General features: G+C 35.5%; 1 protein-coding gene across 1 annotated transcript in view; it reads left to right on the plus strand.

Annotated features, from left to right (window-relative positions):
• Positions 1-25,076, plus strand: part of LOC128854711 (uncharacterized) — a 136,060-nt gene that overhangs the window by 56,758 nt on the left and 54,226 nt on the right. Inside the window, exon 6 of the mRNA XM_054089016.1 lies at positions 11,011-11,135. Within this exon, the coding sequence (XP_053944991.1) occupies positions 11,011-11,135 (125 nt within the window). The remainder of the gene's footprint in view (positions 1-11,010; positions 11,136-25,076) is intronic.

A 25,076-nucleotide genomic window follows, 5' to 3' on the forward strand; every position in this document is an offset into this window, starting at 1 on the left:
TTATAAATTCAATTATTTATAACTTTTTAAAGGGTATCGTAAAACAAATTTAGGTTTGAAAGCTAGGAATGCGCACCACAAGAAAACATGTCATACACAAACAAATGTTGGACCCTCAAAACAAAAGAAGCAAAGAAATAACAAAAACTGGCACAAACAGTAATTTTTAAGACATTTTATTCAGAATTGCTCAAGATCCTAATGAGATGGTCCATTTTATAGACCAGATTCATATTCAGCGCGAAAAAATACACAAGAAATACCTTTGTTCTTAGAACTGAAAACATGCTAAATTTCGCAGGCGTATGCAATTATTTAACAGAAATTGTTGTAGCCTACAAAATGTTGCTTATTTCAATTACGCTAACACCTGAACAACGTCACTTTAGAATTTATAATTTATACAAATAATAAACATTTTAATTTGCACACCTGTTAATCTCCAGCTTCCTCTCTGACACTTCTAAAAAACATCGCCATATTTTCCACAGCATGCAATGAATTAATTTTTCTACAACTCACTGCTGTTTCTCTTGTAATGCTGATGTTACTCCTACTAACCTAATCCGCATCCACAACAATTTGCTGGTATTTGTTATGCCTCTTCTTTTGTTAGTATTTCTCCTATGCTCCCAGCGAGAGAGTAAACATACTATAGCAGCAGGCAAGAGGCACGCAGCAGGTTATTTCAAATCGCTTTATGCACCAAGCTAATCTGGTTTTGCCCATTTTTACTTGGCGCGTGCTCTTATCTGATATCCGCCATCACCACTGCTGTCACCTTGCAGGTTTCATGCTGACACACTCAGCGCTGGGGGTGAATTTAAAGTGAAAATTACAAAAAGAAACCTGCAATTTTTTTTATAAGTATTTTGACGTGTATTTGCCGGCAGAAATGGTAACGCTGATGCTTCTAACGTTTCTGATCTACAAGAATGTTGCACATTTCATTTACGTGACTCAATTATAAAAGGATTTATTTTTCATATCGTTCTTGTGTTTAAATTAGAAAAATATTTACCATGTCAACGTGTCCGATTTACTTTACTCACGCGCTTCCTGCGCTCATAAGCTGACATCAAATTGCTTAGAGTTCGTTTGCAATTATTTCGGAATATATTTTTCAAAAAAACGACCACAAATTTTAATAAAGCACACCTCAGCTGACAAAAAAAGGGAGCTGTTAATCAAAATTGTAATTTTAGATTTAAATATTTTACTAAGATTTATGTAGATATGCGCATAAGGATTATTTTAGATCCAAAAGGTTGGTGGTGAAAAATGAAGGCAAATTCTATGCATACAGAAAAAAAAGTTTCGTCTAGGATTTTAAAAGAAATCGTTCATTATGTTTTCTAACAACTGTACGTTGATCAATAGCACTACGCCGTAGCAGTGGAGAAATTTTGTTTCTCCCTAAAATGTAAGATGCCATTTTAAAGAAAAAATCCAGCTTTGCTTTTGAGCATAACCAAAAAGTAATCAAAAATGATCAGATGTTACAAAAAATTACCAATTATTTTTTAGACTCTTTTTTACATTTTCTATTGGAAAGTACGAAAAAAATCTTACAGGAAACAGTTGTTTTTATTTAACCGTCACTATCTAACTTACAATTCAAAGAAAAAATACCTGCACAAAAAACTAACATTTTAAACTTCTATAGCCAGGCCAAAGTGTATTAATAAGACGTCCAGATACTGACATGTACCTTTAGCCAAATTGTATGAAAGAGTGTGACTTGGTACGTATAGACGAAGTTTTAAAAAATTTTTTGACATGAATTGATATGAAAAAAAATAGGCACTCAAATAGTTATAAATGTATAGTATATGTTCAATTACTTCTATAAAATCTGATAATAGCTAATGACATAGATCGATTAGATGTACAGAGAAAACAAATTATATACGAATAAAGCATGAGAACATTGATGAGTTGTTATAAAGCATATTATAATAAATTAATTTCAATCTTTTTTTGATTATTATTTATCCTCATTACCAATCAATGATTCATCATATCCAAAACTGTGACTTAAACAGTACACGCTTAACTCATAAATTTATAAACACAAGCAAAGTTATATCAGACTGTAACAAAAGTTGGAACCACCTTGTTGATGGGCGAACTTATATTTCTTTAATTCGTAGCAAATTTATATATCAGTGTGAAACGGCAGATTTGGGTAGGTTTTTCTTGTGCTTTGTTTTATGTTGTGAGACGCGAATCCGATGGATTGTTCTCTTTGGGACTGTCTCTCTTTGAGCCCATTTGGAGCAATGTCCGAACTAAAAGATTCACCAGTCTCGAGGCGCTGAAAAAAGCCATTGCCCGCGAGTGGTCCAAAATATCTGCTAGTCACATTCGGGCAGCTTGCGATTCGTTTCTGGACCGTCTCAAGGCCATAGGTGGCAGGCTAGGCATAAGATGGTCATAACGAGCAAAAGTAAATTGATTCTTAATCTTGTATTATTTTCACACATTTTTTACTTTGAATTGAAAAAAAGTAATATTTTAAACTAAATGTATGGCCTTTTGATTGTTACACTTCGCGTGCCGGACCCTGTATTAAGTTTGCGATTATGGCACTCCACTGTTCTATTGTAATAATCTTCTTTAGTATAGGAATGAAATAATATAATTATATTGTAATTTTTTCTCATAACTATGCTTAATTAAAATTAATTTTTGTAGTGCAAGCTATCAATGAGCTTTCGCCAATAATCTTCTCTAGGCCACATTCATGCCGTTTTCTCCATTTTTGCTGTAAGTATTAAATAACACATGGGATAACAAGTCCCGGGCCTAGCACATATATGGTAGTTTTCAGCTAGTACTAACCTTAAACAGACAGTTCTAAAAATTCCATGATATTCTATTTAATAGTTCGTGAGTTATTGTGTTAAAAGTGATGCTACTTCTGTTATTTTCAAAACAATGGATCAAAAAAAATTTCGTGTTTTAATTTTACACTGCTTCCTGATGGGAAAAAAGCCGTTCAAACGAAACAATGGCTTGAAAAGTGTTATGAGCGTTTTGTATGAACGAAAAGTGAATTACGTGAGTTATCTGACATCGTAAGGATATCAAAAGAACATATCGGCTTTACATTGCATAAGCATTTGATCCGAAAGCTCTGTTCAAAAATATGAGCGTATTGCTGATGGCAAAACAATGGAAAAAATGCATGACTTGGACTTCGATTTGCCCCCACTTCCACCGTATGCGCCAGATTTGGCTACCAGCGACTCCTGGGTGCTCGCAGACCAAAAAAAAAAAAATGGCTCCGTTGGTTTATTACTCATGCTTTTAAGAATTTACCTATTTATACTTTACTACTCTTTGACATATAAGGTTATATATACATATGTACATAGACTCTCGTGCTTCTAAAATACAACGACTTAATAATTTTCATTCCATTTATTTACACTCAAACACAATCCCGCTATTCTATTGCATTTGCTGTGTTAAAATTTCCTCTTTTACTTTTTGCCCCCCTTTCCTTTCACTTCCGATTCATTTCACAGCATACAGCTCAAATGAAAAGAATAGTTGACAGCCATTGGCCTGTAGAAATAGGAAGTTACTAACTACTTCATAAATATTTTATCTCAGTTTCTTTTGTTTTTATTTCGCTGTGGAGTTCTGCTTTGAAGTCCTTTCCATTGTAACCATTTCAAGGCCAAATGACCACCTTACTGCTGAAAAAAATTGTGAAAGTAACAGCAGATAAAGGCACATAATAGGATTGAAGATGAAGGTCAGTGGACAGGAGGAAAATCTGAATGAATTAAACAGAAATTGTCTTAATTATGATTGCCAATTTAATTTGCTAAGGCGTAGGTGCATCGACAGATATTTACGAGTTTAATACTGAAAAAGCTCAACTTAAAATTACAACAAATATAAAAATAAAATGTAGAATATTGCTAAGTTGAGGCCTATACGCGCATACGTTCCTATAACTTTATTTATGATTAATTAGTAAGTGAGTTTTGTATTTTATTCAAAAAAGATCTATGTAGTATTATATTTAAATTGTCAAAGACATAAAAAGATAAAGTAGAAATTCAAAATTTGTTTAAGCCCATGCTGTCAAGCAGAGATCAAAATCCAGTTCGCGAACCAAGTAACACAGGCAGAAGAAGATACACGCACAGTGTAGCACATCTACCATGGACGAATGACATAACAGACTAACAAAGAAAGTAGCGATTAAGAAACTGTGAGGCATGCGCACATGGAGAGTCTCTCGATTGCAAAAAAAAAATCCATCCGAACTTTTTGAATTTCTTAAATTATGATAGAAGTCGATGTTTCATTGTGGTGGACTATCTACTGAGTATATTAAAATACATTATTCTTACAATTTTATACCACATTTTTTTATTTTATGATGTAAAGAGGGATAAGGTTAAGGACCTACCTTCACTGACAGCTCAGATTTAAATATTGTAATAAGGCCGGAAGGGACATCCACTCAGAACTACTGCAGGTGAATTTAAGTATACGGGTACCTGGCTACTGCATCGTCTTTTAAACTGAAGTTAAGCTATTAGGAAGCTAAGTTGTGGGTCAGGAGTGCACCATATACCATATAGTGCTTTCGAAGTACCAATGGAATGTAGAGCTATTCTAATTAAGCTGGCTAAGCTGTGCACCAATAACATTGTCTGGATTCTATTTGTGGAAATTGCATCATATATTATCTGGAAAGGGACTGATCTTAAATCAATCAATTTTACCCAATATGTGGGCATCCTTTTATCCTCAAGCAAGCTCTAAGACAAGTCGGTCTACACCGCGCAAGCCAACCGTAAATGGGCCACGGAGCTTACTTGCGAAATAACTAGATAGGTTTGCCCTAGAAGGAAGGCGTACTGAACTTTTAGAAGTCTCATGAATTTGGAATGGATATTGGTACGGAGGTTGGTACATAACATCACCAAACTCTCCCTTTCTTTATTAAAAACTCTACGGGCTCTCTTTAATAAGGAAAATATCTTCGAGTATTTGGAAAATTTCGAATCAGTAACTTTACTTAGAAGCAAAATTTGGCAACCTCTTTAAAATATCAGGCTTAGGATATGTGGCCGAAATTTGTATAGATACTGAAAAATGCACCAAACCAATTGTTTTTGGAGTAAAGAAAACTAAGATAAAATATCTAAATATGACATGAAGAGAAGACAATCACGTACCTTCTTTTTGCTTAAAGAGATAAAAAGACTGCTCAATAGACCGTACCTCGGTATAAGAAAAAAAGTTCGGTATATTTTAGCAGGGCAATTCGAAAAAAAAAAAAAATTTTCTTTGGCCAAATGCAGAGCTCGTTTCTTAAACTTTATATATTCGATATTCATAGCCGGAATTTAAAGTAGAATTGCCTATAAAAGAAATATCGAATACAGTTTCAAAAGGCATACCCTTTATATGCTGTGGCCGAGCTCTTTCTCCTGTTTTTGGCATGCATTTCGATGTTTTTCAACAAAGCTAGCAGAAATACGTTCAGAGCTCTGCTGCTGCCTACTGATAGGCAAGCGCTATTATAAAATACTTTTTATATCATTTGGTGTTTCATACCCGGTGTATCAAATGGTACCAATTAATTCGTCTTCGGTGGCCCTCTGTCAATTAATTCCAAAACAAAATTCCTTGGTAATGTCGAGCATTCGTTAAAGAAGAAAATATAAAAGGCTGCCAGCAAAGAAAAATACAAAATTTCAAAAATCAACTCGAATTTTTAGCCCCTACAAACAGCACTTTTTACCAAATTTAGTCGGACTTGAAAATTTTCTAAAAACCCTGACTAAAAAGTTTGAAATTTTTATGAAAATTTGTTAAATTTTTTTAAATTTGTACAAGGTTAAAAAAGTTAATTTAAATTGCTTTTATATTGCAATGAAGCGAATTGATTGGTCAATTTCCTTTCGCTCCGATAAACTTTTACTGTGTAATCGACTTATAAGGGTGATTTTTTAAGAGCTATAGGAAAATTTTTCAAAAAAACACACGTAAAATTCAGGAAAATGTATGAAATTTTTATTTAAATCGATAGTGCAGTCCATATAATTTAATGTTTGAAGATTATTTCATGCAAATGTTGACCGCGACTGCGCTTCAAATGGTCCATCCGCTTAGTCCGATTTTGGCATACTCTTTTCAATGTTTCGGCAGATATCTCACATATAAATGCTTTAATGCTGTCTTCCAATGCGTTAATTGAAGCGGGCTTGTCTGAATAGACATGAGCTTTAACATAGCCCCACAAAAAATAATCTAAAGGCGTCATATCGAACGAACTGGGTGGCCAATTGACAGGTCCCGAACGTGAAATAAAATGTTCACCGAACTCGCCTCTCAACAAGTCCATTGTTACGTGTGCTGTATGGCATGTGACATCGGGCAAAAAAAGTTGGATATCATTCCACGGTAGCACTCACCATTCACAGTTACGTTAGGATTCGCAGCATCTTTGAAGAAGTACGGTCCAATGATACCTCCAGCCCATAAACCGCACCATACTGTAATCTTTTCTGGATACATTGGAAGCTCTTACAATTCTTCTGGCTGATCTTCACTCCAAAATCGACAATTCTGCTTATTTACGTACCCATTGACCCAAAATTACACAAAAATTCCTACTGAGTCTCATTTTTTAAGATTTAATTACTTCAAATTTCATTATAAGCAACTAAGTTATAATTTTTTTTAATAATACAAATAAATGTATTATTAAATTATTTAATGATTTAAGAATAATGATTATAAATGATTATTCTACTTATTAACTACAGCACTTATAAAATTATATATAAGTCTAAAAATTTTGCGGGGAATAAAACTTTTTTTTTTTGAAAATAACGCTAAGTTTTGAGAAGCAATTTAAGTTTCTGAGCATGCAGTTTTCCGGCGCAATATATAAATGTGCGTACGGTATAACAGTAATTCAAATATTTTACTAGATCGCTTTTTATTTGGATGCGGAAATTCTAAGAATATAAATATGCAAAGGTATTTGCATAAAACGTTGTAGAGGGGGACAGAAAAGAATTGGAGAAAAATGTAAGAAGAAAAAAGATGAAAGTCATATGCAAATCAGATCATTCTGAATTTCTTCTTCATTAGCTAGCAAATATTCTAAATAGAATAAGGGTCTTATTAATATACCTTATTACAAAAGAGTAGCTCGTTACTGTAAAATGCATTGGCAATCAATCATTTTGCATTTAATCAATTCCTTCAATCAGCTGCGAAAAGCTTCGAAAAGCTAAAGTACATCAGCTACCATTTTTAAGCCTCAAAGCGAGCAGCACTCATACGCCATGACGAGCCAACCCAAGCGCACTAATGACAGACAAGATACTAAGCGAATCGATTGCTGACAAAAGCGCGCACGCTACATTTAACTATTGAATGGAAAAAGGAAGCGCGTAATTCACATTTGCATGTACGAACACAAAAAATTTTCATTTTTCATAACACATACACATTCATGCTTGCACTATTCGTGCTCATAAGTATACCCCAAGGAGGCTCTTATTGCGATTGCAACTTATCCATATTCTTATTTATCCAATTCACTAGCTACAGATGAAACCTTTTTGCGCAAATTTCGAAGAAACTGTAAAACTTTTCACCGCATATTCGCCCTCTTGCTATTTTGTGCGTTTTGCTTCAACTACACAAGCGTCACGTCAGGGCGCCCGTTTACTCTACGAATATTTCCGCTTTCACATTTTGACTTCCTATTCAGTTCTACTTTGCCTTGTGGCACTGTTAGTGCCACTGCTGTTGCAGCTGCTTGTTTGCATATCATTACCGGCAAATTGCAGGAAAACTATGCCAAAATGTATTTGGCTGGAATGCAGCCAAGACTGAAGGAATCTGCACATACACATACATGCATACGTACTTACATACATACATGATAATCGGTGGACAAACTACGAAGTAACCTTGTAGGAAATGTTGTTAACTCTGAGAAAAGGAAATCAAAGAAATAACAAAATCAATACAACTTTTACAAAACTTAAAGTTTTTTTTCAGAAAATTATTCCCTTTGATCGGCAGCTCACATTAATACAAGGAAAAATCAAAGATCATTAAGATGGCATATCATAGGTTTTACTACTTTCTTGTAACTTCCGCTGTTCTTTAAATCCAGTGCTTGTGCTCTTATCATACCGAGAAAAAACTAGAGTATCAAAACATTTTAAGCAGTTTTTACTGGTTTTAGTCAGTTTTTTAATTTTCATTACTTTTTTATAAAAACTTGGTTCATTCTAGTTTGAAGGCGCTCTATTTGATTATTAAAAAGTATTTTCTCCGTATTTAAAAAAATGTAAAATATGAATGTAAAAAAATGCATGAATGCAAAAACGAACGTCCGAGAGTTTTATGAAAACTTAATCAAAATTAAAAAGCAGAAGGAAAGTAGTCAAAGCTGATCGAAATGTTAAAGTACTATGGTATTTTCATGGGCTGTATCTTTTCAAGGCTTTCACATTTTAACGAAAATGAAAACTGTCGCCCAAATGGTTTTATATACATGTGTTGGTGCGTAACTACCATTCAGAATTCACAGAGAGAACGTTGATTCGAATCTCGGTGAAACACCAAAATTAAGAAAAACATTTTTCTAATAGCGGTCGCCCCTCAACAGGCAATGGCAAACCTCCGAGTGTATTTCTGCCATGAGAAAGCCATGAAAAAGCTCCTCATAAAAATATCTGCCGTTCGGAGTCGGCTTGAAACTGTAGGTCCCTCCATTTGTGGAACAACATCAAGACGCATACCACAAATAGAAGGTGGAGCTCGGCCAAACACCCAAAAAGGGTGTATGCGCCAATTATATATATATGGTAAAAGCGGTTACCATATATGCGGGTTGCATTCAGGTATTTTATCCACGGAAATTTAAAACTTAAGAATTTTTCATTTTATCTGCAGAAATCTGTAAATTTATTCCAGATACCTCCTATGAGCTAAACGTTAAGCTTCACCACGTTGCTTGCGACATAGGCTCCCGATCACAAGCTAGAGATACTGCAATGCTGGAAAGGTACTAGAGTACGTAGGTCCAGGTTCCGTAGCTTGATAGTCAGGCGGCAACTTCTCTATACTTATATAAATATATTGTTGGAGCTCGCTTCAGAGTCGGTCAGCACTTCGGCCAGCTTGGCAACAAATCAGGCTTTTTAAAATCCTACGAAGAAACATTAAACACTTCTGATCTTTTCTGCAATACTGATAAAGCGATAACTGGTCTATATGACACTGCAAATATAAAAAGAGTTATATATCTTGAGGATGACAAGAGTTCAGTTTTTGATTACATGCAAATACGAAACATTGCTGTTTTTCGAATGATCTTCTTGTGATATATTAGATTCATATGCTATATTTTCTCAGGGCTATGTTGTATTTGCTCATGCAGTAGTTATGTGTACTGCAAAAATAATTTTTTGGTAGAAAAATGATAGCTAAACATTTATTCATCTTTTCGAAACTCAATTCGAAAGCTATAAGTTCACAGAATCATTCATAAATGCATTTTTTAGGTTTTCAGTATCATAAATTCATTAACGCTGTAATAAAAATAATAGAAAAGACATTGGTTAGAGGATTCACAGATTAGTATATTCATCGATTCAAGAATTTCTAGACTCATAGACTCGTAGATTCTTATACCCATGTACCTATAGATTTATAGATTCATGGATCCATAAGCTTACAGCCATAGCCACAGATTCATATATATATAATATATTCATAGATTCATAGGAGTCTTCGCTTCATACACTCTTAGATTTATATATTTATAAATTCATAGATTCATAGTTTCTTTGATTTACAGATAAAATATGTAATTATATATATCTGGTGCCTTTTAGCTGCATCAGAACTAACGATATCGATAACTATGGTCTTACAGCTAGGAATGGCAAACTGTGTCGACATTTCTGTTCAGTAAGGTTTGGCAAGTTATCATGAATTACTTAACGCCAGAACAAGTCGACTAAATTGGGGAAATTTACTTAAAAAAAATCTGTTCGCGAAATTCATAGTGCACGGGCGGCATCATCGGCCCTTATTTATTTAGAAATGCGAAAAGAGCTGACGTTACGGTGAATGGCGTGCGCTATCGAGCCATTCTGGCTGAATTTTTGTTTCCAAACATTAATCAGGCAAACATCGGCGACAAGATGGAGCAATTTGCCATATAGCGTGCTAAGCTATCAGAGTATTTCAAGTGGACGTACATATGTCGGATATCATATTCAGAAAATAAATGCCATGAAATTACTTACTAGATTATAATAAAACAAAATTCATTCTAACAATATTTCGGTTTCGTGTTATCATTTTAAGTTATCATGCTCTTAAAAAAACACCCGGTATATATTACTAAGATACTAGGAAGAACGTGAATAATACATGAAGCAACACATTACCTCAAAGTGCATTTTTCGAAATTTTCGGTATTAAAATCAATGCACGATATTATTAGCATCTTCCTTGAATTCCTTAGCGGAACTGCAGTTTTTTGCCAAAAGGATATATATGAATTATAAAAAGCAAAATTGCAACAAATTCTCTGGCATTGAACTGGTGAAGAATGTAAGCACTCAATAAGGAATGAAAGTAGCATAAAATTGAAAAAGAAAGCAAGACGCTATGTTGGGAGTGTAAATCTGATTTCACTTTTCGTTTAACAGCTAAAAGAGAATTTGGTAAAAAATACTAAATGACTGGACTTAAAAAGAATGCAAATATTGGAAGAGCACAGGAGATAGAAGAGGCATAGAACAAAAATATTTGTTATATGATACCAAACGTCAACTGATATCAAGCTACGGCAGCTGACGTGTGTTGGCAAGGATACGGACTTTTTGATTTCTGATGTAAAATTTTTGGTGGTATAGGAATTTTGTTTAGCCAATTTTGAATTTTTATTACTTTCTGTTTACTTAACTTTTATTTTTGAATTTTTCTTTGCAGTAAAAATGCAACAAATTTGGAACGCTTCCAGTGGCACATCTCCAAGCGTGAGTTGTACAAAGAGAATGACACTATTGTGGATGCGGTGATACGTGACATGATGAAGCTGCCGGTGCAGCATGTCGGTGAGTGTTTATAATAACCACAAAGGAGTATATGTATACATATGTATGTATGCATTAAAAAATATCTACACAAACATCGATAGCTTAAGTTTGTAATGTTTTAGGAGTTTTTCACGAAATTTCAAACGAGGCTAGATGGCCTTGGGCGGGTATTTTTTTTTTTTCAACAACGTTGCTAGCTGATTCGAATTCCACACAGAATTATAGAAAAAAAGTTTAACAGAGCATAGCTCTAAGGTCAATTTCGAGCTCTAAGAATTTTAAGGAAAGGAAGGTAATTAATTAATACGAAGCTAATACGGAGTTTAGTATTCACTTAAGTAGCATGAATGCTATTATTTTAATACAAATATTTGCTTAGGTTTATTTTTCGTATACATTTTTTATTTAAAAACTACAAAACGGCCTTAAAATTTAAAAACAATTTTTTGTTTCTCTCGCCTTCTGAACATTCTAGTATACATACTAGGCCGGGTCGATTTGTGGGGCGGCAAAAAAATCGCCCATTGCTCTGCGAAAATCATATTCTATGGATCAAAATAAGAAACTTTGCCGAAGGAGCCATACCTCTAAAGAGAATTCTGATTTCCCCCAATTTGGGTCGAGCTTTTAGTGTCTTTTTTGAGGGGGGAAAAAAATCGCCCATTGCTCTGTGAAAAACATATTTTAGGGATCAAAATAAGAAACTTTGCCGAAGGAACCATACCTCTAAAACGAATTCTGATGTCCCCCAATTTGGGTTGAACTTTTTAGTTTCTTTTCTCATGTAAAGGCCAAAAATGGTGATATTTTGAAATGATTGTATGGGGAACCCCCCAGGGGAGTTCCAGGGGGTGTGCCACTGGCATGGGTGGATCGGCCGTCCAAAGTTAGTGGGAGTCGGTCATACATTTGGACTCGATTGGAGCACTCTAAATGGGTCAAAGTGGGATTTTTCGTTCGACCCAAGCAGAGAATACTTAAATCGAAACCGCTGTCACCTTTCTTTGTGAAATTTTCACGAATCGTCTTCATAATTGAGCCTATTAGAAATATCTATTCAAAGGTTAGTACCATTCTGGCAAGGTCTTCGAAGGTTAAAAGCTTTAGAAGATTCCAAATAAATTTGTTCACTAGTTTAAGGTAAAAGTCGAATAGAGTGGAATCTAAGAGAAGAAGACATTGCGCACACTACACTTTTACCATATGCTATTTTTCAGAAAGTTTAGCATAACATATTTTCCGACAGCCTTGATTAAATTTTCCAATCTTCCGATTTCTTTTCATAACAAAAGTGAATGTTCATTTTGGTTCGCCTTTATTTTTCTTTATTATACAGCTACAATTATGAGTTTTTGCAACGAATTTTGCTTGGCTTAAAACAAGTCTTGCTCTTAGATAAAATCTCAAGCGAGTGTGCCAGTGGTTCTGTTGTTTATTTATTGGCAAACTTTTATCATGATTTCCCATTTGTTTGTCTAACACTCCGTTGAACTTTTGCGTAAATGCTTACACGCATATACATGTATGAAGATGTGGAGTTCTCTGTTTAGTTTGTGTTTTTTGCTGCAGTTAAAACGTACTTTAGAGAGTCAATGGAAAATAATATAAAATCCACTTCATAAATTAACACAACATTCATACAAACAGAAAAAGAAAGGAAAAGGAATATTTATACAGGGTTACCGTCTTAGATTCTTAAGGACATTATTATTTAGAAATTTCTGAATAGTTCGGTTATATGAGGAGAAGCCCAAAACTTAAACGTTTACTTAAAATGTTTTCTTTTTTTCTTGAAAGTCCATAGTGTGACATACCCACACATAGAGAGTCGGACCGCATAAAAATGTTCTCCAGACCTTTTTCGATTACTTAAATTATGATAGGTATTAAGCAGGGAGAGTTTTGTAGTCAAGAAAAGGGTGCTGGAAAACGATCATTTAAGGTTGAGGGAGGAAGCTCGTGACCTTAGCGTGTCTCACGAATCAATTCGCAACATTTTTCACTATCAATTGGACATGAAGAAGGTGGCTGAAGACATGCTTGAGCAAGTGAATTCGGATCCAACGTTTATCAAGCGCGTCATAACAGCTGATAAGTCGTGGGCATATGAGTTTGACATGCAAACCAGTCAACAGGCGACTGAATGGCGCTATCAGCATGAGCCTAAACAGAAAAAAACCACGTCAAATCCGGTCAAAAGTGAAAGTCATGCTACTCGTTTTCTTTGATTATCATGGTGTTGTGCTCTCGAAATTTGGTCCAAATGATTTTACGGTAAATAGAAAATATAATTTGGAAGTTATGCGACGTTTGAGGGAGAATGTGCGTAGAAAAGGCCTTATTTGTGGAAAGAAAACTCATGGATATTTCTTTTAATAAAAACCAATAATGTTAATGCATGAGGAATTACAAAAAAATTCAAATCTTTCACATATTTTAAGCTTTCTTGTAGAAGCTTTTTATTTTATGTAGCCTGTTTGTATGCCAAGGTCTATAACGCACGCTAACTACAGAGTCGAACGGATCGTAATTCAGATTTGTTAGTGGCTTTGAGAATATTCTACCAACATTAAACTGAAAATGTTTGATAGCTTAGATGAATTAGAAAACATCAATAAAGGGAAATGTTGTAGCCTGTAATACGGGATTGCAATTGCGTATGATTTTTTTGATTGGATTATATTATGATAATTCCATTTCAGATTGAAGAGTGCACATGTAGGTATATGCTACTCTAACCCAGAAGCATGATATGATTAAAGAAAGAGGAATCTCTGCGTGCCCCGAACACTTGAGCCGCTTCGACTGCGGTCCTGAATATCTACACAAAAAGTGATGAATATATATATTCCTGCTCTTCTTCATCTTGTCAATTACTACAGAGACATACTTCATCTTTGCGTTGTTGTTATCAGACATTCGTTAAGGCTATGGTATATTGCCACGAAGTAGATTCTACGTTACCGAAATGAGCCGGAGTTATATCCGGCCAAAGACTGTCACTCCATCAGTATTCCCCGTACATGTATGGATAATGATTATGCAGATACAACAAGAATAATTACCCCTAAAAAAATACCTCTAGCTATTACGCGCGGTATCCAGTATCCGCAGTTGCTTCCTACAATTTTCAATTTCTCTTCTGAATTCAATTGATTTTAGATTGTCTGCTAACGAAGATTTATCACATTTCGAACTGAAAACTTGTAATAGTAGAATGTTTAGTACTGTGTTGAGCTGGTATTGACATGCGTGTCAGTTGTGCCAGTGCAGTGCATATGAGTCTTCCATCTTTCTGGACATTTTCTGTAAGTTCTTTTGAAGCGTTGCGCTAGGTGTAATGCACATATCGCAGATGAAATATTTCCAAGTAGCCATATTCCATTTAATAGGCTTCTAAGACTTTTCGTTCAATCGGTGGCAATATTTCTCTACTTTTCCTTACAGCCAAAAGTAGTTCAAAGGGAATTTTCAAAGTAATCTCCTCCAATTTCGTTAAAGAAAACTCAGAGAAATGTCACACAAAGCTACTTCTATTAACTCAATAGTTGAGGTAGGAGGGTAGCAGAAGTTGAAATGTAGAAGAAGTAGAAAGGATGAATGAGGGGCCTTTGTACTTGAGACCAAAGACAGTAGGTTTATTGGAGAAAACGCGTAGAGGGAAAAGCAATATTATAAAGTTAATTCATCTTCAAATCTCTTGGACAACTTATTGAATTAAAAAATTGTGTTTATTGATACACCACTTCCGACACCTCCCCAATATATCTCGCCTAAAAATGCACCTTAGTTTTTTTAGAATTTCTTCCCTTCTCTCAGCAGAATACATCTAAAGAGTTGCCCACGATTCTTATGAGAGCCATAGACTGCCTCTGTAGATTGTGTTGCCCACGATTCTTATGAGAGCCATAGACTGCCTCTGTAGATTGTGTCTTGTAATCAGTCCAGACAGTAATCGTAACTCATTTCTTCTCAGATTGCTTATAAATTCCATTAACACTCTGTTTTGCTTCTTCAAGAAGCCCCTAGTTGTGAAGTAGGTGATTAGACTGAACCAGCTCTACCCGTCTATTTTGTACATGAAATGACGTATTTATATTTCCTGGAAACGCTGAGTCGCTAGTTGCCTCTGGACTCGATTAGTAAGCTCAAAAAAGAAGGTTTGCCATTTCCTTATCCGTTACTAAAGTCTAAAGTCTAAAAAATGTAGCTTCAACTTCCTATCTTGGATAATTCTTGAAAGGATTTCAATGCCCTTCGAGTTGCTTGTCAGTCTTTGTAGAGGCTGATCGACTACCTACGCCACCTACTTTCATTCATTCTTACTTCCATTTCATTTCACTGATTATTTCAAAAACTTGCTGTTGAACAAATCTTCAGAAAGAAATGTCCAAGCGAATTTGAATTTTTTTTTCAAATGGCATCTGGCATCAGTTCACTATTCGGTCGTGCAGAAGTGGATTCCGGATCACTCCCAGGTGGATTGTCGCTGTATCTTCTTTCAAAGGATACTTCTGGCAAAAGTCTATATATCATTTGGAGTCAGCATAATTGGTATTACTTTGACATCCGATAGTGCATGCGACTGTGTTGTAGATACCGTAAACCTCGGAGGATTGTGTTAAAACCAAACAGTTGACAAATTTGGGATTGCTATGAGATTGCTCCTGCTGCTTAAATTTGCAAAATTTATTTCACAAAATCTTCTACCGGGATATTGACGTGAGCTTAATGTATTTATATTCTTGTATCATTCTTTTTAAATGATCTCACTCCCTGATACTTTTATTCTTCCACATATTTTTCCTATGTTATACAATGTACGTAATACATATCTGGGTACATACATACATTGTATTACTTGCAAATTGCTGGCAAGTGTATGTGCATAGATGCAACAATATTCGCATAGTTACAACAACTTGTATTTCAAGCAGCAACATCCAAGTTGTTTTAGTTGAGTTGAATAAAGTTTTACTTCCAACTTAGCGGCAAATGCTGAAGTGCATACCCACTCGCCCGAATATAACACCAAACAAATGGATGCACCCGTACCTCAAAACACAAGTAACAATTGTAGTGTATACAAGCAGCTAAAACAACAACAAATTAGTGCAATTAACTTACCTGGATCTACAAATATATTCATTGTTGAAATTGTTGCAACGTACTTGTGGTTTGGTTGACTTTTATACAGGGATGATGCGGGTTTATACAATGCAGAGAGGCGAGGGATATGTCAAATTAAACTACCTTTTTATGTTTTCGAGCTCAAGCTAAAAAAAGTGAACTACGAAGCATCGCAGCTTGTTTTGCTAATTATTGAAGCTATGTGACTTCCTTCTGCTTCCTACTGCTTAAGTAACTTCTCAGCATACCACACACACATTTTTATAAACATAATAGCAATACGTGGCTTGTTTCTACAGAGTAGTATCAAAATTGAAAAAAATGGTTTTCCTTCATTCACTTCCAAAATTCATCCCGACCTAATTCTTTGTTTTATTTGAAAAAAAAATGTGTAGTGTCTTGCATACGAAGGTCATTTGAAAAGTCCATTCAAAAATCAAAACTACTTAATTGTTTGGGGTATACCTTTTCTCGACGTAGTCGCCTTTTAGGCTCACAATTTCGTCCAACGCTATTCTATGGTAGTTTTTTTGATCGCTGAAAAATAGCCGTTCGTCTCTGCAATCACCTCCTTGTTTGATTAAAATTTTTTTCAAATTGTGGAACAAATAGTGGTCCACGGGGTCAGAGAGAGACAAGCCTAGAGCATATGGGGATGTGAAACGAGTTGGAGCCCTATTTACATTAATAATGCGCCCATAACTGCTGAGGGCGCGTTGTCTTGATGGAAAAAGAAAATCAATCGATTTCCTCAATTCAAACCCAATGCCAAACACAAAGGAATAAATCGATCTCGCTGAAACTTGGTGTGTGTTCTTCCAAGAGATGCTACTAACTAAAGATAATCTCTATCTGCGCCAGTAGTGCCGTTCTAATTACCTAGAACTTCACAATCGATTCATATATTCAAGAAAAGCTTATGTTTATGTTAGGTAAAATGGTTGCCCACGCGAAAGCTCACTTGGACAAATATACAAAAATTTTGCCCATTGTGATTCTATTGTGAGAGTAAAAGAGTGAAAGACTGGAAATAAATGATAGGAGAGCCGAAGTTATATTTGGGGACTATGAAGAAGAAGACCGAACGATGACTACTCACGGTTGTGCTAACTGATTCATACAACCGATGAAATTCATCAGGTGTGTGATACTTACACCAGCTATATGCGTAGGTGTAGGAAAAATGGGAGAGCCAAGACGGCTGAATTTCAGTCCGGCGATAAAAAGACGGCTGAGAGAAAGATTCTGACATGATTCCACCTCCTCCTCCAGGCACTTCATCCACCTCTGCTGCAGAAAGGACTACAGAGCAATAGGATTACGGAAAAGACACAGTCTCACCGCGTGGACACCTATCGGACAATGTTAAGGAAGGGCACCGACAAAATTCGAGAGCTGCGACTTTATAAGTCTTAAAAATTGCCACCTCGAAGGCCTTCTGTCTAGTTAACTTATTCCCCCAGCAGTTTTCCGCAATATTCCCGTGATCAGGGACCCAAATAAATAGAGAGAGAAGCCAGGCATTACCCGACTAATATCAAGCGAACCAACAACGAGCCCAGGAGTCTTATTGCCGCATGGCTGTCAGAGTAAATGTTATCATCTTAACAGTAGTTAACTAAATAAACAACTGATCAACTGCTTTTTTGATTGCAGCTACCTCTGAATATGAAACACTGTAGTCTTGCTTTTGATATGGAGCTCCTCACAAATATTCCTCCAGCAACCTTTCCGTCCAACTTCGAGCCTTCCGAGAAAAGGCTTACCAGGTCCTGTTTCCAAATGGCACACAACGTGCACTTTTTCCTTGAGAGAATATGGGAGGAAAATATCCCGCTTGGATACAGAGAGGGTGTACATTGATCAGTAACCATAATCTGTAGCTTAAGTCTAAAGTGTAGTCCGAGCACCTCAGTCTTATTGCGGCACGTGCTTCCGGACGAATATGCCTAGGTGGGGCTTCGAGTGATACACATATAAACTTCGATTTTTTATTATCTCTCTACTCTGTTTTACATTTTAACATTAATATTTCCCAACACACTGCCTTTCCAAAACTGACACGTAAGCTTTGATTTGCGATCACTTTTTCTTGAACAATGTGGACAACGTCGTTGCTTTGAGTCTAAGGTTGCAAACACAGTGCATGCTGAGACGAAGACGAAGATGAAGACGAAGCTGAAGAGAAATTGCTTGCGTTGCGAGTAAGCGAATAGGTTGCGCAGTGCAAGACGAATTGGTTGCGCTTTTGTTATGTTAGTCGCAATGGATTCCTCATCAGATGATGACTAGCTGATTGAGCAAAGCTTATATTTTAAATTAAAACGTATAAAAGTAAATAAAAAAGTACACCCTATAAATTTGGGAAGAGAATAATTTGGTGAATTTCATCATTTATATGATGAGCTGCGCTACGATGAAAAGAAATTTGTGGAATATACCAGAATGACAATTAGCACATTTGATTATATTCTAATTAAAATTGAGCCACTTATTATTAAAAATTGGACTAATTTTAATAAAACGCCAATTATATGTGCTGAAAGGCTAATTGTGACGTTAAGGTAAAAAATAATTTAAAATATATTTAGTTTTATGCCTTTTATTGATTATTACTTCTCATTTAATTACTTGTTTATCAACTGTCTTAACTTAATTAACGTGCCAATGCATAGACAGAACAAACAAACAAAAACCACGGTAACTAGCAAGCGATTCGTCTTCAAATTCAGTACAGCAGCGTTTGAAGCTGATTGCTTGCGTTTCGTCTTCGTCTTCATCTTCGTCACAGCGCGCACTATGCGTACGAGCGAGCGAATTCATACGATTTGTTCTGCACTGTTTTTCGTCTTCAGCTTCGTCTTCATCTTCGTGTCAGCGTGCACTGTGTTTGCAACCTAATACGCAATATTCTTACTCAAACGTCAGAAAAAAGCTGAGAAAATATTTCTAACACGAAATTGCGCTATTCAACTCTAGATGTCTCGGGTGACCCCACATGGGATTCTGCCGCGAACTTGAATTTGATGAAGCAAATTGTTTTTAACGTAAACTAGAAATATGGAGCTATAAATTAGAGTTTTAAAACCGAGTTCTCAGTGGAAAAATACGTTTCTGATTGGGGTCTGATTGATCTCACACGGGCATCCAGGGGTTAATAAACCACATATAATTTTGAAATCCTAAAATCCTTGATATTACTCTTTTCTTTGTAGAAAATTATAATAGTAATGAAAAGCTTTACTGGATTAACCTTGTAAGCAAAAAAAAATAAAATTTTTTTAGGCGGGCATAGTGTTTGGCAAATTTTGAAGCTACATGGTTGGTTTTTTGGATTTTGAAGATATTTTTTCTTTACTTTTGAATAGGAAAAATATAGCACAATAGTGCCCTTTGAAAAGTTCATCCTTAAATCGTCCCCTTAGTATTAAAATAGCCTATACATTTTTTGATGTTTTGAGAAAATGAATTTCAAATTTTTTGTCGAAAGTAGCTCTCACGCAAATCTCGTTATGTCTGTAAATATTTATTATTTTTGACTGACGTTTTGACCCACTTTGTGGAACTAGAATTTGACCAAATCTTGACCACATATAAAATCGACGATGGAGAATCCAAAAATTCAATAAAAAAATAATAGCCTATGAGCACATAGGCTATTGTTATACTAAGGGGACGAAATAGCCTTGAAATCTCGAGATAAATTATTTTGAATACGACATATGTCAAAGGTAGATATACTTACTTCGTCGTATGTAGTACTTCGTACCGCAGCTTCGTTCTTATTGCCGTTTCAGGGAAACCTAAAAAACTAGTTGAACTTTCCCCCCATGAAATAAAGATACGCAAAATACAAACTTGGTATATTTGTTCATAAGTTGGATACACATACTAATATCATAGAGTAAGTATAAGTATTGAAGACCCTTTCTTGAAAATATAGTTCTTTGAAACCTTAAAGTACCTTAAAACATTTAATTGATGAGACAATCCGGCATTACTAGACGAGGTTTGTTTTTTTATATTTTGCACCCAATAATGAAACTACAGTAAAAATGAAAATGGCTTCCCCTAACAAGGCGATATACGTCTGGATTTGCTTGAACCAATTTTCAAAGCGCTGTTGACACTCAAAAGCGGATATCTCCAAAATGAGCTGTTTAAACGTTTTAACTGCTTCTACAAGAGTTGAAAAACGTTGGCTTTGCATTTTATTTGTGATGTTCGGGAACAAAAAGAAAGCATTAGATGCTACATCAGGACTGATGGGCGAATGACTCATTAATTTGATTTTTTGGATGCACAAAACCTATCTAGTATGAGCTCTCATGAGAGCGAGTCTTGGTGGAGGGTGATTGGAGGTGATTGGAGGTTGATTTTTCTTAACTCTCCGAAAACTTCTTGCAAACAAATAGTTATGTACCAATCAGAATTGGCTCTTTTAAGCTTCTCTAGTGATACAGTTGCGGCATAACCAGATTTTCTGCAAAAACAGACGACCATTTGCATTGAGGTGTTTTTTCAGCCAGCAACTTCTGTAGGATTCAGCTCGTCTTAGAACACTCATATAGTGGACTGCAGTTTTGTCTCCAGCTCATATGCATAGAGCAAAGATTCGTCACCTACTATGATGCAGGCAGACGCGCTTTGAACCACCGCGTCTGAATTTCTTTAACATTTCTTTATACCAATCGATACGAGTCCTTTTTTTTAGGGAATAGTCAATTTATACGGTATCCAACGAGAACAAATATTCTTACTAACCAAATGTTAATGCAATATTGAATATTTGACTATATTGCGGCCCAAGGATGCCTCTATCTCCCAATTATGTCTTATGGGGATCCTGCGTTATCTACTGACGCGCAGCATCGATTTTTTCTGGCACTGCAACCGTTTTGAAGTACTTTATTTCAGATACTCAAGTCGCATCGAAAAATTTGCTATTTATGACTTCACTTTCAATCAGCATTAAGCATAATTCGGACATACAGAATTCAAATGAAAGAATCGGTAATTTTTTTGCATAACTGTAAAATTCATTACAGATATAAATATAAACATTCAAAATTTTCGAATGTAAGCAAAGTTCATGAGCGATTATATTGACTTCAAACAGTAGCTAGTTTTCATGAAAAACTGTTCGTGGCATAAATGTGCTCGAAATTTTGCCAATGCTTGCCAAGAGGCAACCGCTTTCAACAAAAGTAGGTTGTGCCATTTGATGTTTCATATCTGCAGTCGAGTGCTGGAACCTGGAATGAAAAGTAATATGCATTGGATTCTTGAATTTGCAACTTTTAAATCGCTTTACTCACTCACAATTGAAACGAACTCAAAATATTCGCGTGCTCTCACATTTACACAGCTGTACTCATGTGTACGGTTATCCCTTTACACAATTATCACTTCTATGCTTTTGATTAAAAAAATTTTTTATTATCTACAACTGTAATTGTGGCTTTTAAAAACAAAACGAAAAAATCGACGACGGCTGTAAACATAACCGACGACAGTAAGTCGCTAGAGTATTTGAGAGAGTAGTGAAAATTTTGGCTGCCAAGCAAATAGCAAAGCTGCCTGAATTTTGTGGATGTATTTCCCTTACTCCACTCTTATTGTCTCTCAGCTTGAACTCTGTGGGTAAAATTGCGGTTCTACATGTTGTTCTTGCCTATTTGTTGTTTGTGTTACAATTTGTGATAGATTTTTTTCCAGTTTTGTTAGCAACACATGATCTGAATAATTGTTTATTTCCTCATACACGCAAAAAAACAAACACAAAAGCACAAATAGGAAGATAAACTTGCGTGAGCGAATCGCATGCCAGTATTTATTACATATGTAAGTACTCTATGCAACGTTGTAACAGTATGTGTGTGTGTGCTCACTTAATGCAAGCAAGTACTTATTTTGCTTTATCACACAAACTTGCAATTTGCACAGGCCAGAAAAGGGAAATGCACTTACACGAGTGACTTTGTTCGGCGGAATTGTTATTTTGCTGGAGAACCTTTCAACACAGCCCGACCTTTGTTTCAGCTGCTTGCTGTTTTGGTGTTAGAATACGTGCATGCGCATGTGCGTTCAGTGTCTTTCGCTTCTCGGAAAGAACAACACACACACATACACACTCACTTTTGTCTGCTTGCGCAAAAGTCACACAAAAATAATAATAACCTTTCTGCATGTGCGAAATGTTTCCTGTGTACTTGCGGCCCAGGTTTCTTCCTTTAGTGCGTTGTTGCTACTTTCAAATAACTGCCACACAGTGAATCCTAATGGTTTATTTGAGTGCTACTAGCATTCCTGCGCATCTGCGAGTTATTTTTGTACACTCTCACTGGGTTCATAGCAGCAAAGTTGGCCGTAAACAATTTACAATTTTATTTGTTTTTGCAATTTTCCTTCCATTTTCGCCACTTTTTATGCTTTGTCGGTTAGCTTAAACTACGCGCTCCGGAAACGGATGCATACATAAATTGTTAGAATGCTAAAGCTTAGAAAAGTTTAATTGTACATATATTGGCGTGAGTTACGATGTGGTTCTGCTGCTGTCTAACTTTTTCATGTTTTTTATGTTTTAATTATTTATTTATTTTAAATACAATTTTTCAGTTACGTGGCTCCTGTGGCTTACAACGTAACTTTATGTAGGCTTAGCGGGAAACGGCGTGAACATATAATAAATTGGGTGCAGGTAGTGGTAAATTAGTTTGTTTTTTTGTTGAGTTTGTTTAATGAAATGGAAAATAAAAACAAAAAATTGGTGAAACAAAAAGTGTATAATATACGTCAGCAATATTATTTTCTACTATGTAAAAGATTTTCATAGCGGCCGCCGTAACCGAATCGGTTGGTGCGTGAGTACCCTTCGGTAGTGCCAACGGTCGAAGTATCAGGTATAAAACCTCTTTCTAATAACGGTCACCCCTCAGCAGGCAATGACAAACCACCGAATGTATTTATGCAACGAAAAAGTTCCTCATAAAAAGGCAAATGTCATTCGGAGTCGGCTTAAAACGGTATGCCCTTACATTTGTAGAAAACCATCTCAAAATGGGGAAAAAGAAATACCTTGTTTTCTCTGATAGATATCTCGTAAACCATCGATCAAACAATTATCAAAGCTTATGCTTGTTGTCAAGGTGATATTTCAGACTAAAAATATTATTTTGCTGTTTTTTGTTTGTTTCATTTAGTTGTGGGGTACAGGGTGTTAGCAATGGAGGTTAACAAAGAGAAAACTGGGTACATTTTATAGCTTCCCTCTGACAAGGGCGAAAATGCAAGCTGAAATTGTGAATGGTGTTAATGTCGGCATCACTGGAGCAACTAATTAATGTTAATGAAAATGTCGCTAAAATCCCAGAAATAATCAAACTTGAACGGCATGTTAGTACAATTAATTTTGCGCCACTTTGTATAATGATTTTCATTATTAATTGTCTGAATATGAAGCATTTGTTTTTAACCTTTTTTTACACAACTACAATTCACTCTTTTCTCTTCTGTGTTGCATAAATTCGAAATAATAACAGCATTCTGCCTGTTAGTTGTGGAAGTATACGTCATGTACCGCGATTTCCTCGAGATATGTTACGTATACCCGTGTGTTAGTAAGGGTAGATATAGTGGGTTTTGTTTTGGGAGAAATACCAAATTAAAATATCATTTTTCGTATGGGTTGTAGGCTTTAATGGATCTTAACATACGATACAAATTTTGAGTTAGCTAATTTTCTAACTCCAAAACCGTGCTAGTGAGGCCAAATTCACATAGTAATATCTGCATGAAAGCGGCAGCTCTGCGGTAGGGAGTGTTGAAGCTTTTTGACCTCTTTCCTTTACGGAATATTATGTGAAGATTAGCTGTAAAAAACTATGAATGGTAGGTTAGTAGATGGTAGCTAAATAACTAGAGACATACCACACGCCAATCCCTTAATAATTTAGTTGCTCCCGAATTTTTTACCTAACACATAACCATCCCAAATTATGTTCAGATCTGAAGTCTGCGGCTCTCATTACCCCTTAACTGATGTTACTTCATAGATGATTAATTTTTTTTATTAAAAATCTTTATTTTTCCTTGCTCGTGGATTTAATATAATAAGGCAAGTGGAGACTTTATGGTTTTTCAGGTCGTACACAGAATCGTACCGCATGGTTTACATTCCACCTAAGAAGCGTACGAGATTTCTGAATGATATATGGCTCAGTAGACACTGATAGTTTGTTGCAACAAATCTTTTTCCTTTTGCAGTAAATAAGTTACTTGATTCATCCTCTAAAACTTAAATGTGTCTTACGTTACATCTCGAAATTTATCGATCCTAGAAAAAACTTGTTTGACCAGAAGGAGGAGATGAATTATATACTTATATATGTATATATAATGCCGCTTACATTCTTTTTGGGTATTTGACCGAGCTTCTCTTCCTATTTGTGGTGTGCGTATTCGCAAATGGTAGGACGCATAATTTTGAGCCTACTCCGAAAGGCAGATATTTTTTACGAGGAGCTTTTTCATGGCAGAAATACACTCGGAGGTTTGCCATTGCCTGCCGATCGCTCTTGAAAAAAGAGTTTTTGATTTGGTGTCGCATGCACGGAAACTCGAACCTACGCATTTCTGAATAATAGTAACACACCAAGTCATTCGGCTGCGGCAGCCTCTTTGAATTTAGATGAATTAAAACTTAATAATGTAATTTAAAAATAGCCCAGTCTTAATTAAAAAAAAAAAATTCAAATAATAAATTTTGGTTTTTATTTTTTATGCGAAGGAATTGAAGTTATAAAAACATATTTTTTAATGTTGGAACCT

The sequence above is a fragment of the Anastrepha ludens genome, chromosome 2, assembly GCF_028408465.1.
Source record: "Anastrepha ludens isolate Willacy chromosome 2, idAnaLude1.1, whole genome shotgun sequence".
Lineage (NCBI taxonomy): Eukaryota > Metazoa > Arthropoda > Insecta > Diptera > Tephritidae > Anastrepha > Anastrepha ludens.